General features: G+C 42.3%; 1 protein-coding gene and 1 non-coding gene across 3 annotated transcripts; one reads left to right on the top strand and one right to left on the bottom strand.

The window, feature by feature from the left end:
- Positions 1–1,639: 1,639 nt before the first annotated feature.
- Positions 1,640–1,711, top strand: trnap-agg (transfer RNA proline (anticodon AGG)). The gene has a single exon. It is a non-coding gene; the product is annotated as a tRNA-Pro (tRNA).
- A 750-nt stretch (positions 1,712–2,461) lies between these two features.
- Positions 2,462–18,001, bottom strand: klf3 (Kruppel like factor 3 (basic)). 2 transcript variants are annotated; one of them, XM_070924448.1, is made up of 6 exons: positions 17,769–18,001; positions 9,834–9,894; positions 8,604–9,132; positions 7,563–7,710; positions 4,792–4,958; positions 2,462–4,691 (listed from the first exon to the last, which is right to left on the bottom strand). In XM_070924448.1, the coding sequence occupies exons 2-6, from the start codon at positions 9,873–9,875 to the stop codon at positions 4,510–4,512; spliced, it is 1,068 nt and encodes a 355-aa protein (XP_070780549.1). In that variant the 5' UTR covers positions 9,876–9,894; positions 17,769–18,001; the 3' UTR covers positions 2,462–4,509. The 2 variants fall into 2 exon arrangements, with proteins under 2 accessions (XP_070780549.1, XP_070780557.1); XM_070924456.1 differs by lacking the exon at positions 17,769–18,001 and having other exon boundaries at positions 9,834–9,908.

Raw genomic sequence — 18,001 nt, 5'->3', positions numbered from 1 at the left:
AAATGTCAAATCTTCTTCTGCTTCTTTTGACACAGTTTGAACGCATTATTACACACTGACAACATACAGAGCGATGTCAAGCAGACTCTCAACAAAGACCACTGTTGTAATTGAAAGTGAATATGACAATTAGGCTATTATTCGCCGGTATATGATCCTCTAATCGAGCAACAACACATTTTCAACACTGCAGCCCTTTAAAGAAACTGTAGAAGTTGCAGAATTTGTGTCTTTCCGTTGTAGCGGGCAAAAGGTAAAGTTATAAAGCTCAAAGACAGTTTTGTTTTTGTGAAAGTGACAGTGCAGCTCACCCGTTTGGTGCCAGCCAGCAGCTCCTCTTCCGCCCCGCCACGTCGGCAGGCCGGTGGGTGACTCCGCCGAAGAGCAACAACAGACAAGATGACTCCCCGCCTCAGGAACAACTGACAACAAGCGGCGGAAGATGTCAGATCCTTACGTAGCCTACTTACGTAAAAGTACTAACACCACACCGTGAAAGTACTCCACTACAAGAAAAAATCCTGCATTCAAAACCTTACTATGAAAGTATTATCAGCAAAATGTACTTAAGCATCAAAAGTAAAAGTACTCATCAGAATCAGAAATACTTTATTGATTCCTGGTGGGCAATTATACAGTACCGGTGCTCCCACTCAAGACCTGAAAGTAGCATAAATTTAGAAATGAGGGTATGTAAAAAATAAGATATAAAAAATTAGAAAAAAAAAAATATATATATATGTATATATATATACATATATATATATATGTATATATCCAAGGGGTTTTAAACAGTGTATTTAGCTTAAGAAGTAGGATTATTTTCTCAACCATAAAGAAAACGTAATGCTTCAAATTCAAAATCACCAAATGTGGAGATGGTTTTCACTGCACAGCCTAATGTGGTGGAGTAAAAAGTACAATATTTCGCTCTGAGATGTTGAGGGGTAGAAATATAAAGTTGCATTAAATGGAAATACTCAAGTAAAGTACGAGTAGGCCTACCTCAAATTTGTACTTCAGTAAATGTACTTAGTTACATTTCACCTACTGAACTACTCACAATTCAACTCACTAGTTGCCCACAGAAACAACCACTTGTTGTTATTGTGCTTTTTTTTTTTTTTACCGTCATGATAAAGGTTTCACAAAGTTACACAGGATTTACAGTCTTTATTGTCTTATAATGACATACATACATATACCTATATTCCCTGTCTGACAATTTGTTTGATGTCACAATTGAAATTCAACCTCCTTTAACTTGCATTGCTCCTACAATTAATTAATACTAATATTAATAAAAATGCGACTATTACCCTATTTAGGTTCGTGTACATGAATATTTTTGGCTAAATAATCACGTAGCTAATCAACATGATAAGATAAGTTCAAGTGTGTCAGACCAGTGATGAGGTTTTAAGCGAAGACGCAAGTGGGCAGCAGTGAATCATCTTGCTTCGCCTGGATACTCATGTTTGAGTAGGAAATACGGTTAATTTATTCTTGCGTCGTTGTATTTCGAGTCGAATAGCTTAACAACAGCCCTTAATGTGTATAAATATAGAAACAAACTTTGAAAAACACAAAGTAGTATGGTACACTTCTAGTACGTTATATTTTGCCTCATAGTCACCGTGGCTCGTTGGTCTAGGGGTATGATTCTCGCTTAGGGTGCGAGAGGTCCCGGGTTCAAATCCCGGACGAGCCCACTTTTTTTTCTTCAGACACTCCGATGGGATACTGATGAAATGAGCCAAATTCCGTTATGATACAAAAAAAGAGACTTATAATGCTGTATATTCACAGTCACAAAGCACACACTCTAAACCTTTATCATTTTCTTGTGAATATTTGCATATTCTTTGATCAATATTTTGCATATACCACCATATATTTTTTTTTAACATATTTTAATTGTAAATTTGTTTTATATTTATAACTCTTTTTCAGTACTTGTTTTCACTTCCCATGCTTTGTTTATTTTGAACATTATGCACCACAACACCAAGGCCAATTCCAAGTGAAACCTGCTTGGCAATAAACCTGTTTCTGTTTCTGATAAGTCTCACAATATCTTTTGACTAATTAATTAATGTTAAGTCTTTAAAAAGTCACAAAACAATAAAAATCAAATCATATCACAATTTTAAAAAGACATTTACTAGTAGCCTCTATTCAGTTGTTAACAGTACACTGCCAGTGTGCATTAGTTTTTAAAAACCAGTTAAGACCATGAATCAATTACTGTTATAATATTTATATTATATTATATCATTAGCTTTTATTATCTGTTATGATACATCCAAGGCCAAAGGTGAAGTCAGACCTTCGGTGCAAAATCCAAAGATATTTAACTTATAATACATTTGATTAAATAAATGATCAAAATAGTTGTGAATTAATCTGTGGATCTACTAATCTACTCACAACACGCACATACACAAGACACAGCAATCCATTCTGCAAATATTATCAATAAGTTTATTAAGTGGTATGAATATTCTGTTTTAAAATAAATGCAAAAATTGCAGATAGACCTGTACAGTTATATGTTCACAGTTTAACATGTTCCCTTTGAATTGCCAACGTTTAGATTAAAAAGAGATAGGGTTTATTATAGACAAAACATTATAGAAATGTATAATATCCATTATTATGAGAGTATCAAAATCATGCTTAATAAAAACCTTTAATTGCCCTTTCAGTCTAATAATCAATTATAATATATATATATATTATATATATATATATATATATATATATATAATATATATTACAACTTATATTTGCAGAGATACAAAAACATTTACAAGCAAAAACTGCAGAGGATATCCAGAGACATATGCAGATCAGCTGAGCCGCTACATTCGGTGTGTGTGTGTGTGTGTGTGTGTGTGTGTGTGTGTGTGTGTGTGTGTGTGTACATGTGAATAAAAGAAACAGTCACACCTTCTTCTGGCATTACACAATTAGAAAATGACAAAACCAAGACACCTGTTAAGTGTTTTGGATCAAACTGACCAGCAGATCTTTGAATAAACTGATGTGATTAAAAAATGTTTGGCTTTGGGAATGTTTTATATATATATTTTATATATATATATATATATAAAGTGCACATTGGAGACATGTACAAAGACGCTATATAGACAAAACCATTTTGTTCTCTTATGACTTTCAATTAAGAAAAAACTGTTGAATTAAACAGCATTTTCTTTCAAATTACGTATCCTATATTCTATACTGTAGGGCGGGCTTTAATAAAACTCATCTGATCCTGAAAAAACAAACCTTAAAGAGCAAATTTCCCTGCTTTGCACTTTGTATTTTTCCCATATAAAAGTGTCATACAATAAAAAAAAGGCTACCACGGCGTCACAAACCAAACAATAGTTCATATAGATACTTACACTTGATATATATGATATTGGTAAGACATAAGACATTTCATTGCTTCTACCCTTAAACCAACCGAGTGGTGTCTTTTCCTCACTAACACAATAATAATGCCCCTGTGCAGCAACTTTCACATTTCTGAATGAAAACATTAAAAAAAACACTTCACTCTGACAATGAACGAGACCCAGAGTCCTCCCCATTTTTTTTTTCAAACCCAAATACCAAAAGCGCACCAGACCAAGGCTGAGCTGCTTTTATTAAGTGCATGTTTTCTGCTGTGTGTGTGTGTGTGTGTGTGTGTGTCTGTCATTAAACATGTGCATGTATGTACAAGAGAGAGCGAACATTAGCTACCTGCTTTTTGTTTTTTTTTAAAGTCACTTCATGATGTAAGCTTGTAGAGGCAGATGAGGTGTGTGGTGTTTTATTGTGGCGGTCCATGAAGGAGGAGTTAGCATTAGCGTTACGTCACAGGTAGCAGCGCTGACGAAAGAAAGCCGAAGTACGTATGACACGATGCACAGTGGGTGTGATATGATACATTCTGGAAAGTTTCACATTATATTGGCCTAGCTAGAAAATAAACGTATGTGTGTGTCTACAATCTTTACTTGAATGCATGCAGAGAAATGAGAGCTGATGTTGCAAAAAAATTAAGCTTGAGCATGCCGTGTGTGTCCGTGGCTTAAACAGAGCGGGTGTTGGTGCAGTTTGGTTCTGCGGCCACAAGAGGGCGCTGCTCTCAGGCCAGCTGAGATGCTGCAGCCTCTTTTTTTTTTAAAAGTGTCTGGACCTCACGCAGCTGATCAGAGGTCTGGTGCAACAACCTTATTTCTATAATATAATGTCAAAATGAGCTGATGATAAATCTGCAGACAGGATCAATAACTGACAGGTGGTGTGATGGTTAGACGAATAGCAGGCTGACACCAGCTCTTATTCAGGCTAATGAGGTGAAAAGGGTCTAAACTTGCACCCTGAGGAACATTTCCCCCACTCCAAAGTGTAAGGCCAGCTCTTAAAACCACCGCCCCCCTCAAGTCAAAGTGGTACAGTCCAACGTTGAAACCAGCACAGAGTTTCTTTCAAGTTGCCTGGTAGAGAGTTTCACACGAGGAGGTGGCGCTTCTTGTGCAAAGCCAGGTGGTCGGAGCGGGAGAAGCTGCGTTCACAGTCGGGGCACTGGAACGGTTTGACTCCTGTGTGCTTGCGGAAGTGTCTCGTCAGCTCGTCTGAACGCGCGAACTTCCACGTGCAGCCTTCCCACATGCACTTGTAGGGTTTCTCGCCTGCAAATACAGAGAGAACAAATTTAGAAGACGATCAATAGAAAGGTTTAAGAGAATAAAAATGTTCTCACACAGCTTGTGTGTGAATGAGGACTGTTACCGGTGTGTGTCCTGCGGTGTGCTTTGAGGTGGGAGCTCTTGGTGTACACTTTGTTGCAGCCGGCGAAGTCGCAGCGGTGAATTCGCCGCTTTTTCAGTGTGTCAGGAGAGTCAGCGGGGAGAGGATGCTGTGTGCCCGAATGGACTATTACTGATGGGTTGTTCCCCCTAAGAGAGACACAGAGAGGAGATGATACGTTAGAGTTATTGCTGCTGCTTCGTCTGTCTCCTTGTGATTCGTCCAGGAGAGGGCGCTGGCGTCGAGTAACTGCCACCTTTGTCATGATGTTGAAATCTAAATGCAAGTTTAATTTGGTTGCAGCTTCTCTCCTATGCAATAACAACTGCTACCCGTCAGGAAGTTGAAAAACACCTCCCGCCTTTTTCCAGTCTACCACGCCTTGTCCTGTCACCTCTCTCATGTTTGTGGTTTTCATGTAACCATTCAACAAATTCACTCTCTGCAAATTGATGCAAATCGACTGCACAGTGCTGACGTTCGGTTGAAACATAAGAAAAATAAGACCTCGAAGTCTAAAAACTGTGAGATAGTGGATGCAACTTTGCAACACTCTTTCCAACTTCAACGAGCACAAGTAGATTAGGTTTCTAACACTCCGCTCCCATGGTGTGTGTGTGTGCGTGTGTGTGAATGCTTTTCTGTGTACAGCACAACATTAAAGTCCATCAAGTGATAACAGAATAGAATACAAAAGAATAGAAGAGAAGGGAAAAGCGACGTTTTCAAGTGTTTTACAGTCAAAGAAGAAAACAAGAAGAAGAGTCGTCTTTCTGCACTATCATTAAAGTGTGTGTGTGTGTGTGTGTGTGCGTGTGCAATTGTGTGTAAGTGGCAGTTGAGAGCAGGTGTCGAGTGTTGAAATATGAATCCCTCACAGATCAGTTCTGTGTAAAGGAATGTGCAAAAAATCCCCTGCGACACACACACACACACACACACACACACACACACACACACACAAACACATATGGGCCAACCCATCATTATTATACATTATTATTACATTGAACAAACTTGACCTATTTACCCTATACATGCAGCACATTTACATTGTTTGTGTGGGAGTGTGTTTTGAGAGGAGAGGTGACGACAGATAAAGATACACCCACTTTTCTTTCTCAAAGGGTACAATTATTTCACGGTTGGCAAGGGCAACGACGGCTTGTGGACGGTGGGGTACAGGATAATACACTCAATTTAAACATGCACACACACACACACACACACACAAACAAGAACTAACTGACAACATTCCCTGACTATTACGTGTATAACCGACCTGCAATTACTTCTTAAAAAGCCATTACTTTGTCGAGGAAGAGACCAAAACAGATGATGATGGGAGGTGAGGAGGAGGAGGAGGAGGAGGAGGAGGAGGAAACAGGAAGGAGAGGAGGAACTGGAAGTGGTGAGGGGAAGGGGTTCAGAAGAGGAGGGCAAGAAGGAGTGGGAGATGGCGGACAATGAGCGCTTAAAAAAAATACAGGAAGGAGGGAGGGGAGGAGAAAGAAAGGAGAGATGGGAAGAGAGGAGGAAGAGGAATGGAGGAGGTGACAAGCTCAAGACAAGCTGCCAATGATGTGTGTGGCGGGCCAGCAGGTGATAAGAAGACGCAGGAAGTGGCTGTGAGGAGAGGTGTGGCTGATGGACAAGAAGCGAAACGACAGAATAAAAGACGCCACAGTGGAATGAAGGAATCTGACACACCCCACACAGCACAGTGCAGCGCGTGGCATGTTCATGACAGTTGTTGTGTTACTGGTCCTGTGTTATCTCTCTAAATTAGAAACTCATCTCTTAGTGTCTTTTAGCTGCTCTTCCGCTCACACGCATTCCCACCGCATCAACAAAAAGAGGCGCGGACAGCGTGGAGGGACTGGTTTATAACTGCCATCTTTGCATATTTTCTCAAAGAGTTTACGAACGCAGCGAACACAGGGGTGTCACAAAAGCGTGCCTTCTCATTGTACTGAGTACAGACTGATATTGATCCTCAACTTCTCTACCAAACTACATTACTAGCATTTACTAGATAGGTAACAGTAGAGAGTTGACAGGAAATGTATGGCATTATATTTGAGCATGTGAGAGAAGTTGTGCACTTTTGTGGATATTAGCAAACACGCAAATACATTTAGACTTTAGTAAATATAACTGCAAAGAAAAGAGAGTGGAGAGAGATGAGGAATGACATGCATCACAGGACTTGAGTTGGAGATGTCGAGATTATATACTGATATAGATATTTCCTATATTTTTTGCTGTACTGTGTACACTTTTTTTTATTAATGCAAAGTTCTTTGTGTTAAGATGAAATTAAACACTAATAAATTAGAGAAGCTCGTCTTACCCCATATGGACTGAATACATTTTTTACCAGCCACTGCCACTATTGGGGAAACTATTACAAAACAAAATTAAGTTTCATAAGAATCACTGTTGCATGAAAAGTTGAACTTTGCTCAAACTGCCAGAGTTTTAGACACAAAAGACACAGAGGGAACAATAAAAGGGATTGTTTTGGTATCAGTATCAGTAAACCATATCAGCCTTGGTATCGAAAAATTTGGGACTGCACCTTAAAGAATAAAAAATCACAACAGGAACAGATATGGATCTGGTCGAAAATAAGCCTCTGAACACCACTTCCATATAAAGTAAAAGGGGAAGCACTGCAGAAGACACTGAAACTGATGAAACTTTCGGTGCTTCTTTCAAAATGCGAGTGAGTGTGTCGGTGTGTCACTCACCCGTACTCGTGTGGTATCCTGATTACTGATGATTTCATCTCGTGGCCGCTATGGAGGTCGTGAGCGAGCTCATGGCGCGGCTCTGTTTTGATTGGCTTGTGCAGGTCGTGGGCGTCGCCTCGCAGCTCCAGGGGCTTCGTAGAGTGAACTGGGTAGATTTAAAATAATCACCAGAGAGCTGGTCAGTGTGCTGTTAATATCTTATACATGAAATGAAGATTAAATCTGCCACAGGTCAGAATTTGAAGTTTTTTTCCTTTGGTCCAGACTGAAATATCTCAACAACTATTGGATGGATTGCCATGACATTTTGTACCACAGAAGAAGAATCCTAATGACTTTGGTGATCCTCTGGCTTTTCATCTAGCTCATCAAGTTGTCCATTAATGCCCATCAGCCTCAGTTGTACTTCTTTAGTGTTAATTAGCACGCTAGCACGCTAAACTAAGACGGTGAGCATGGCAAACATATGCTTTGCAACCTCACAGAGCCGCTAGCTTGACTGTAGCCTCATAGTCTGTGTATCAAGATAAAGGAGATTCAGAGATGATGACCTCTGTGAATGTCAGTGACCTCCATCTGACCACAGAACCAAAACCAAAACCATGGCTTCCCTAAGAAACGTGAATCTGCCAAAACTGATATTCTAACAACAGAGGAAATGAAAAGCACTTCCTCATTTTCAGTAAAAGGTTTATGTACATTTAAGAGGATTTTTTTTTTCTCTCACAAAATCTGGCATAAAAAACAATATCCTGTATTTGTCATGTATATCAAGATTAAATGGGTACTTTTTATTTGAAGCCAGCACTTTCCCTCACACACTGGTGTATAATTGTTATGTTATTTCCTGTTTTTTTAAACTGTTGTTCCTATATTGTCATTGTTCCACTTTAGTTTTAGTTTTCCACTTAATTATTTTTTGTTTCATTTTAAACACTTCAGCAACACATACAGTATGTCATGTTAACAAAGCTCAAACCAACTGAATGGAATAGAAATTGAAATAAAATGGAATGAAAACAATAAATGAGGCTTCACCTGTCTTGTGCTCCCTGCTTCGATGATGGTCGTCGTCACTGGCGACAGGTGGGCTCACCATTATCTGCTGATGCAGGTGGAGAGGCGAGGGGTAGAGGACGGACAGAGGCACCATGACCGGAGACACCATGACCCCTGACCCCTGGATGACCCCGGAGCCCGAGCCGATCAGAGGAGCCACCATGGTGGGGTAAGGAAGCGAGGGAGTGGGCGGCGAGGAGTGCAGCTGGGAGTGAGGGGGGGAGCAGCGGGGGGAGGCGCGGCTCGCCGAGCTGTAGGGGGAAGGCGGGGAGCTGCGTGAGGAGGCCGGGGAGGAGGCGGAGGAGCGGCGAGGGGACGAGGAAGACGAGGTGGAGGAGGAGCGCTTGCTGACTGACAGGTCCACGGGCTCCATCTGGGTGTGTGTGGGGTTGCTGGGGGTGTGGGACTGGGTGAAGGCGTGCATGTGCGTGGGGTGGTAGAGGTGGGCGGGGTGGGAGAATATCACTCCGTATGGCTCCTGGGTTTTCACTAACGAAGAGTAAAATGACTGTGAGAGAGAGAAAGAGAGGATGCAGAGGAGGGAAGCCGTGACAAAAGTGCAGAGAGTTAAAAATTTCCGTTCTACATTGAATAACAGGGAAAACATGTTTCTGCCACACAAACAACTACAGCCAGCCAAAAAACTTAAACCCTGTTATGTGTCAGAGTACAGTGTGTGCGTGTGTGTGTGTGTGTGTGTGTGTGTGTTCATTAGCCTGCTGCCTGGCAGTGTTTGCACCCATTGTATGCAAATGTCCACTGTACAGCAGCCTGTTTGTCCAGGAAGAGCCGGAATGTGGGAACCAGTCTGTCTAGACACGTAGCAGGCGTGTGCAGGTTAAAAAAAAAATACATATCATTTTTAATCTTTGACATTAAAAAAAATATGCTAGAGCTGATATTTGTGTTGATTTCTTATTAGCTCGTGTTCTTGTTTGTAATAAATAAACATGCAGGACTTTTACTGTAGAACTGTTAAGAAGTTTTGATTGTAATGTCTGAAAGTCTAAAAAATAAATAAATGAAATGTGCTAGGTCCGGCCCTGTGTGTGCGTAGGTGTGTGTGTGTGTGTGTGTGTGTGTGTGTGTGTCAGAGTTACTGTATGGCATCAAGGACATGTTCAGGCATGATGGGAGCACACACACACACACACACACACACACACAAGCACCCAAAGCTACATTTACACAAACACACATGTGCCTTACCGTCTCCATGTCTGTCTTCAGAGGGTAATCATACATCAGCATGGCTGCACAGGCCAGGCTCCTACAAGATAAAACACACACACATACAGCCATCAGTACACACAATAAATACACAAATACAACATTTACACACTCGCGCACATTCTTTAATTAAGGAAAAGTATACAAAACTGTAGAAATACTCCATTACAAGTAAAAGTCCTTCTTTTAAAACCATACTTTAGTACAAGTACAGAAGTATTATCAGCCCCTATGACTGATAGTTCAGTGGTTCCCAACCTCAGGATTGGGCCCCTATAAAGGGTCACAAGATGAATCTGAGGGGTCGTGAGATGATTAATGAGGTTGGCAGAAAGAAAAAACATAGTTCTGCTTCATACATTTGGACTCATTTCCAAGAATTTTTTCTAACCTTTGCCTGTTATGTGAAATATTGGAGAGTTTTACCTCTTTGGGCCTCAAAACAGCTCTTTAAATGAAACCATGTGAGAAGTTTTGAGGGGAAATGTCTCTTTGGTGGAACTGCTAACAACTCTAACAAACAACTTTAACAACTTTAACAAATATTAATATAAAAAGTAACTAGCACCTGTAGCTGTCAAATAAATGTAATAGAGTAAAAAGTACAATATTTCCCTCGAGTACAAGTACCTCAAAATTGTACTTAAGTACGATACTTGAATAAATATAACTCCATAACTTCCACAACTGTTTTGTTATGTCAATCCTTGTCATTTACAATCAATAATCTATAAAATGATCTTATTTTCAGGACAGAAGAAAAAGAAACAACGTTCAAAGTGTATGTTTAAAGTGTAGACACACACTCGCACACACGTTTGAGAAGTGATGAAAAGTAAATCACAGAGGGAAAGCCTAGACAACGGTCTGTAGTTAAGTATAGGTGTCTGAAACAATCTGAAGTGTGTGAGTCTGTGTGTGTTAGCGCTCTGGACCTCGCTTCCAGTAAATCACTTCAGACAATAGCCAAACACAAGTTTTCTGTCACATCTCCTCCTCCTCCTCTCTACTTTCTGTCATCTCCACCAGAGGCTCTTCTTTCTCAAACTGCCAATTTTGTCCGTCAGACAGTTTGTCAGGTCGTGTAAAAACCAATTGAAGCTGAAAATACCTGCTGCTCAGACAATGCTACAGCCAATTTTACGATGGGTCGTTTTTACGAGACTTACAGGAGTGATGTGGCTAAAAACTGCCCGACAGTGATAGTACCTCACACATTTCAAACATGCAGACACGCACGCACACACACACACACACGCGCGCGCACACACACACGCACGCACACACGCACACACCACCTACTAAGGCCAGTAAAGTGTTTGGATCAAAAGCGTGTGAGGTTTCAAAGGTGGTTCCAGTTACCTTGGCTTTGAATGGCCAGGTGCAGCTGGGATGACTCTGTGTTTGTGCCTAAGTGAGTGTGTTTATGAGCGTAGTTGTGTGTGTGTGTGTGTGTGTGTGTGTGTGTGTGTTCACTGGAGCATTAAGGCAACATGAACTGTCAAAGAATGTACCCTGAGGGAGTCTGCGTGTGTGTGAGTGTGTGTGAGACCTGATTAAAGTCCACAGTCTAGAGACAAGTTAGCCTTTAATTATTAACAAATGAGCAAGAACACAGGCCGTCACACCCTAGCACACACACACACACACACACACACACAAACACAGAGTGCAGATGGGAAGCACACCAATAGGAGAGCAGGATGCTTGCTTGCTGGGTCAGGAAGGGTGTGAACATGACGACTGAAGCCTCGCCCTTCACCCGGCTCCAAAGAAACAAAGAGACTGCAGTCAGGGGGGGAGTGGTGTGTGTGTGTGTGTGTGTGTGTGTGTGTGTGTGTGTGTGTTCGTGTGTTTGAGGGTGTGTTTTCTAATCCGGGTTTTTATTGTATTGTAGTTCAAGTAGAGGTCAAGCAGTTGTTCTATTGTGGTTGTGAATCACACACAGAGGCGGAAATAAGAGCAGCACAAACAGATAGATCACGAAACGAGAAGGGGACAAAAAAACTTTTCAGCTTCTCAGCTTGGACGTGTACAGTGTGAACACAGCGTACGGGTATTTTCCCTACAGACACAAGAAATTAAAAACATCCAAAAGGCTGTCAGTGGTCATTGTGGAAGTCCCCTCACCTTGAGTTAATCCTGTGTTCATGTTTAAATATTTCCCTCTGCTAATGAAACAGCAATGCAGCAAGTATGTGTATAGAGAGAGAGAGACACACAACTGACTCACAACTAATCACATCTGCAAACAAGGAGACACAGTGTCACTGATGGAAACAGGCCCGAACAATATAATCCAACGACAGTCACAGCTTTCAACCTGGGGTTCAACATGTTCAGCTGCTGCTATCGATTACTATCGATTCATCTGTTTAATGTACAAAATGTCAGAAAATAGTAAAAGAAAAATGTCCATCACAAGTGCACACAGTCCAAAGTGACATCTTCAAATGCTTGTTTTGTCCGACCCACAGTCAAAAACACAAAGATATAAGTGGACACACTTTAAGTCACACAATTGATCATTTTATAATAAGTGTATTTAGTATATTTTTGTATTTTTGTGTTTTTAAAAAACATTGTAATGTAGTTGTAAACAGATTTAAGTGCTCATTAACGTTTTTGTTAACAACTGTAACTCAACACCACGTCAAGACATCATCTCCTCCCCCGTGGAGAATCTGTAGCTTGATAAACAGAAAAGTGTGACTTTGCTTTGAGTTTATGAGTGAGTCACAAGCTACTTCAATAAGGTGTTTTACATCTAAAACAAACAAAAAAAAAGAACGTCCATCGAACACAAACATACATTTGTGGACTCAGACATGAGTGACTGCTTTAAACTACACATACCGTAAATGCAAATGATCTTGTCACTGCAGGGCTGTACCTGTGAACACAAGACTCGTGTGAACCTCTATTTGCATATACTGTGTGTAAGAGCACATGCAGTCACAGGAACCCATACCCATTCCTCTCAGGGTTCACCTGTCATGCAGTGTTGCCTCTCCCAGGCCGGCTCACGTGGCGGTGACGTTGATTTATGTAGTCTGAGACACGAATACTTGTAGTTTTAGTGGGCTTAATCTGCTTGTCATTGGTTTGAGTGAACACGGTGACAGAGATCTGGGTCACATACCATCAGCATAATTAATGCTGTTTGTTTTTAATCTGCATGGGGGTGTTTGCCAGGTGGTTAGGGTTTACCACAAGGGGGAAATGAGGGAGTTACCAGGCAACATGTGACAGCAGGATGGTGAGCGGGGGAGACTGTCCTTGTGAAAAAGACAAACTTTCCCTTGAGGTGTATCATAAAGGGATAGATACAATGAGACACAGAGCGCTCAGACAATCACAGGAAAGAAATTGAATTTAGCTGCGCAGCATCTTCCTCAGTACACCTCCACAACCCAGAGGGCCTCGGGAGAAACAAATCAGAAGCAACTATTTTGATAATTCCTTAATCGTTTAAGTCACTTTTCAAGCAAAAATACCAAAACAATCCCAAGCTTTAAGCTTCTTAATTGTGAGGATTTGCTGCTTTTCTTTCTCTTATTTGACGGTGGGTTTTGAAATGCTGGCTGGTCAAAACAAGACATTGGAAGACGTTACCTTGGGCTTTAGGAGAGTGTAATGGACAACCTATAGACCAAATAATAAAATTAATCATTAATCACAGCCCTCACTGCGTTGCATAGATTGAGTTTTGTAACGGGTCAAACTGATCAGATGGAGGACAACGACCTCTCCTTCTGCGAGATATAAATCAGACAGCTGTCGCACCTCTGCTTCAGCAGACGCCTCAGACGTGGACTCAAATGGACACACATGCTGTGAAGTGAAGGAGTGTTTGCTGCACCTTTTGGGTAAATAAGTAGCTCTACCTGCGTTGTTGTGAGGAAGTGTTTTTCCTCCCTGTGCGCTCTACATGTGGGTGTGTGTTTGAGCATGTCAAGTGTGGTCTGTAAATATTGTCCTTCTAGGTCAGTAGAGCTACTGTGTACTCAACCCCAACCCACTCAGCAAACACTTCCTACCCCCCCCCCCCTCTCTCTCTCTCTCTCTCTCTCTCTCTCCACCCTCCTGATCTTCCTCTACACCTCTTCTTCACTCGCTCCTCAGCAATCACTCACGTCTTTACTACTGTATTTATCTGAACCACACACTCTTTCTCTCTCCCTCTCTATGAATGATATAAAACAACATGACTGAAGGGGAAAATATTGTGGCTTGGAGTCGCTGGCTACTGACTCAACCACACACACACATATACACACACTTCTACACACCAACAGCCACACACCAAGTTTCTGCTAGCTCAACAGAATACACACACTAAATCACTGAAGGACTAAATTATTACAGACACGCACACATGCTCAAACGTACACAGACACAAACAGGGGATGCACACACACACACACACACACACACACACACACACACACACACACACACACACACACACACGCACCCTCTAATGGCAACAGGCTGGAGATGATGAGATCACCAGAGAGACCAGAAACCTCCAGACAAGAGCTTTGTCCAAGAACACGCCGCAATAGACACACACACACACACACACACACACACACACACACACACACACACACACACACACACACACACACACACACACTCGCAGCCTACAGTTCGCTGCTTCTGACTCTTTTTACTTGCCTGTCTTTGCCACCTCTTGTACCTCGTCAGTCTCACCTCTCGTGCTGTCTTACACCACGACTGTCATTCTGATCGCAAATCGCCGGACTCGAGCACTGACACACTTCATCGCTTGCAGTGCAGAACTTCATGTGTGTACTGCAGCTTGACTCACACCTTGTTACCTACTTAGACTCCTCAGGGAACGCACTGATTGTCCTTAATTTCAGATCCCAATTACATGACTCATCAAGGTGGCGAGCTAATAATTCCAGCGCTTAACTTTTCCTTTTTCTGGGCTCACCTCCGATGTAGTTTCTTATTGCTCCACACTCATTCTGTTGCCCTCGACTTGCTCAGATTTACTCCTTCTTTCAAGCTCTCACCCCCTTCTGTACCTCCCTGCTCCCTAATTTCAACCCCTTACCTCACTTCCTGCTCCTGACTCCCCTAATAACGCCTCATATGCCCTGACTTTGACTCCTCTCACTTTAAGGCCCCTGCTGAAGCCCCTTATCCTCTTATTTTGGCTTCTTATTCCCTCATCTGTGCTGCCTACCCCACTCCTCCCATCCTTTTACTCCCCCAAACACACACACACAGGCACGTAGCCCCTCTGCGCTCCTCTCCAGCAGACTGTGGGGCTGCAGGCCTGCAGACCTCGGGGGGAAGCCAGAGGGGGCCGTCAACAGGGGAGAGGAAACAGGATCCATCATCACACACACATGCAAACACATGGATACACACATTTAAAGACACACCAGAGTTGACATAAGGCTCAAACACTGACAAAGACACACACACACACACACACACACCTCGAACCGTACTTGTCAAAGAGAGCAACGTTTTGAGGCTTTCCAGACAACTGAGGACAGAGGAAAGGAGAGAACGAGAGAGGCTGCCAGAGAGAAAAAGAGAGAGAGAAGCGGAAGCCCTCAGAGTTTAGTCTGACTGTTATTATTTCCACACTGCGTGATGGGTCGGGGGGTGTAAAGAAGAGAAGGAGGAGGAGGAGGAGGAGGAGAGTGAAGCCAAATGGGGGGTGCTGCTGCAGGGGGCCTGCGGTTTCCTGTCTGACCCCCCCCCCCCAACCACCACCACACTGCACCTCCCTACCCAAAGAATGAGAGGAGAGAGGGGGGGAATAGAAGGAGAGAAAGGGCAAAGAAAACAGCCGTTTTGACCAAACTATGTCAAAATGGAAGTGGAAAGAACAAGGCAGAGACAGAAACGGGGAAGAAAACGAAGTGGGTTTCGACCAAAATATGACAAAACTTCAATGAACCTCAAACATGGGGAGGGGGCTGGTGGTAAGAAAGAGCTACACAGTCACAGTGGCTCAATCCAGTGGTTTAAAAGCGGCAACAGACACACTGCACATGTGCCTGTGTGTGTGTGCTTTTGCACGACTGTGTATGTGCGTTCGTGTGCTGGCGCGCATGTGAAGTTGTGTAACGAGTTACAGCTTTTTACGTTTATGGCTGTCTGTGAACCACAGTGTCCTCATTTCCTTAACTTCTAATAGAGAATCACCAACTACTCAGCATCCAGGAGTTTAATGTTTAGCCCCAATGTTCCCGAGGACATGCCCTTTGAGCAGTGTGTGTGTGTGTGTGTGTGTGTGTGTGTGTGTGTGTACACGCTCTTGCGCATTTTGTTCCAGCCAGATAACATCCGCATGTTGATTCAGGAAAAAAAAAAAAAAGGCGTAGGGGTGGGTGGGGTATTTGGGGCGTGTGTGCATAAGTGTGTGTCTGCTCTAATGAGAGACAAATAAATAAAGGAAAAAGGGTAAGGGATAATAAAAAGAAAGGTCAACTCATCTTCTTTTTCAAACTTCTAGAGCGAGAGAAGCGTGTAGTGTAGTGTTACTGTGAAGTAAGACAAAGAGACAGAGAGTAAGAGAGAGAGAGAGAGAGAGGTCGCCCTCATTCCACCCGTCCACCCCCCACATCCACATCCCTCTCTCCTCCCTTCTTTCTCCCTCTTTCTCTCTCACTCCGGGCTCTAAACAGGATAGGGGCTTCATATGCCAAGTGGAATGTGTGACGCAAGCCTCAGCCTTGAAACAAAGCACAGGAAACAGGGAGAGACAGAGACGGAGAAACACACACACACACACACACACACTCACAGAGGGAGATGTGTATTGTAAAAGATGTGAAATGAGAGGATAGACAAAGACTCACTCTCTGTTTCTGTATAGAAACACACACACACACACACCTGTCACATGTGTGTAATGCTGCACTCAGCAGCAACACTGAGGTTCATCCCTCACTGTCTTTCTCTTACATGCTTGATTCTGCATCAGCATCAGATTCAGCCTTTCACTGACAGCCTGTCAATTTAATCTACAGCCGAAGCAATAAATCAACTAATCAATGAGTCGAACGACAAACCATCAGGGACAGTTTTCAAGTGAGCAAAAAGCTTCTCAAAAGGGAAATTTAAATGAATTATCTTCAGATTTTTGACATAATAAAACACTTAAGGATGTCACTCACAACTTGTAGTGCAATTTATCACTATTTTGTTGATGTGTCTGAAACTAAACAGTAAACAGCAACTCTTCATTAAAAAAAATAAGCAACTGAGCCCTAACTGATCCCACCAATTACTAAACCTCTAAATCTATACCATCTTAAACCAGATTAAAAGCACACATCATGTGTTCACAGAATAAGAGAGGAGCCAACCACACAGACAGAGACACATCACTATATCAGAGAGACTCTCTTTCTCCCTCACAAACATGTATTTGACCACTTTTTAATTGTAATGAATTAGACAACACTGTGTACTATTAAAGGCTCTAAAGGCTATAAATAGCATTGGCCCTCTGCTGCCTTACTGTCGGGTTACATCAGTTATATCAGACACAGTTAAGATGCTCATTTTTTTTTTTTTTTTTACATTTATACAAGATGGAATATGAGAAAATGTTGATTTAATGCACAAAAATTGAGAAACTGTCATAAAAACAACTTTGAGTAAATTGGGCTAATTAACCAGACACACGCGGCTTGATCTCGTTAAAATAAGAGCCACAACTCTGAATTTATGGACTTCCTCTCTTTCCCATAACGGAGTCAGCTTTAATACAACACATCTACCACCACATCTAACCTTTTAAAAGACCACGCAGCAATTACAGGCCTCACCGCAGCACATCCGATAGGAAATAAGAGCAGCCGCGCGCCGGGGGTCAGCCGTACGAAAGCGCTCCGATCACAGCGTCAAACTTACTTCTCGGATGGAGTTCACGGTCTATTCCTGGAGGAGAGACGGTAGTTTCACAGCTGCCTCGCTGAGCGGTGCGGACTCCCTCTCTGACGGAAACTCAATTAGGCAACTCCGCAGAAAAAGTGACGCAGGCGACGATCGGCGGTGTCATCAAGGCTCAGAAAAAACGAAGACGCTCCAGTGATCGATGGCTCCACAAAACTTCCCGAAGTTACGAAACTCTCTCTCTCTCTCTC

Source organism: Enoplosus armatus, chromosome 2 (assembly GCF_043641665.1).
Source record: "Enoplosus armatus isolate fEnoArm2 chromosome 2, fEnoArm2.hap1, whole genome shotgun sequence".
Lineage (NCBI taxonomy): Eukaryota > Metazoa > Chordata > Actinopteri > Centrarchiformes > Enoplosidae > Enoplosus > Enoplosus armatus.
The sequence above is the reverse complement of the archived record's forward strand: the minus strand, read 5'-3'. Positions and strand labels throughout refer to the sequence as shown.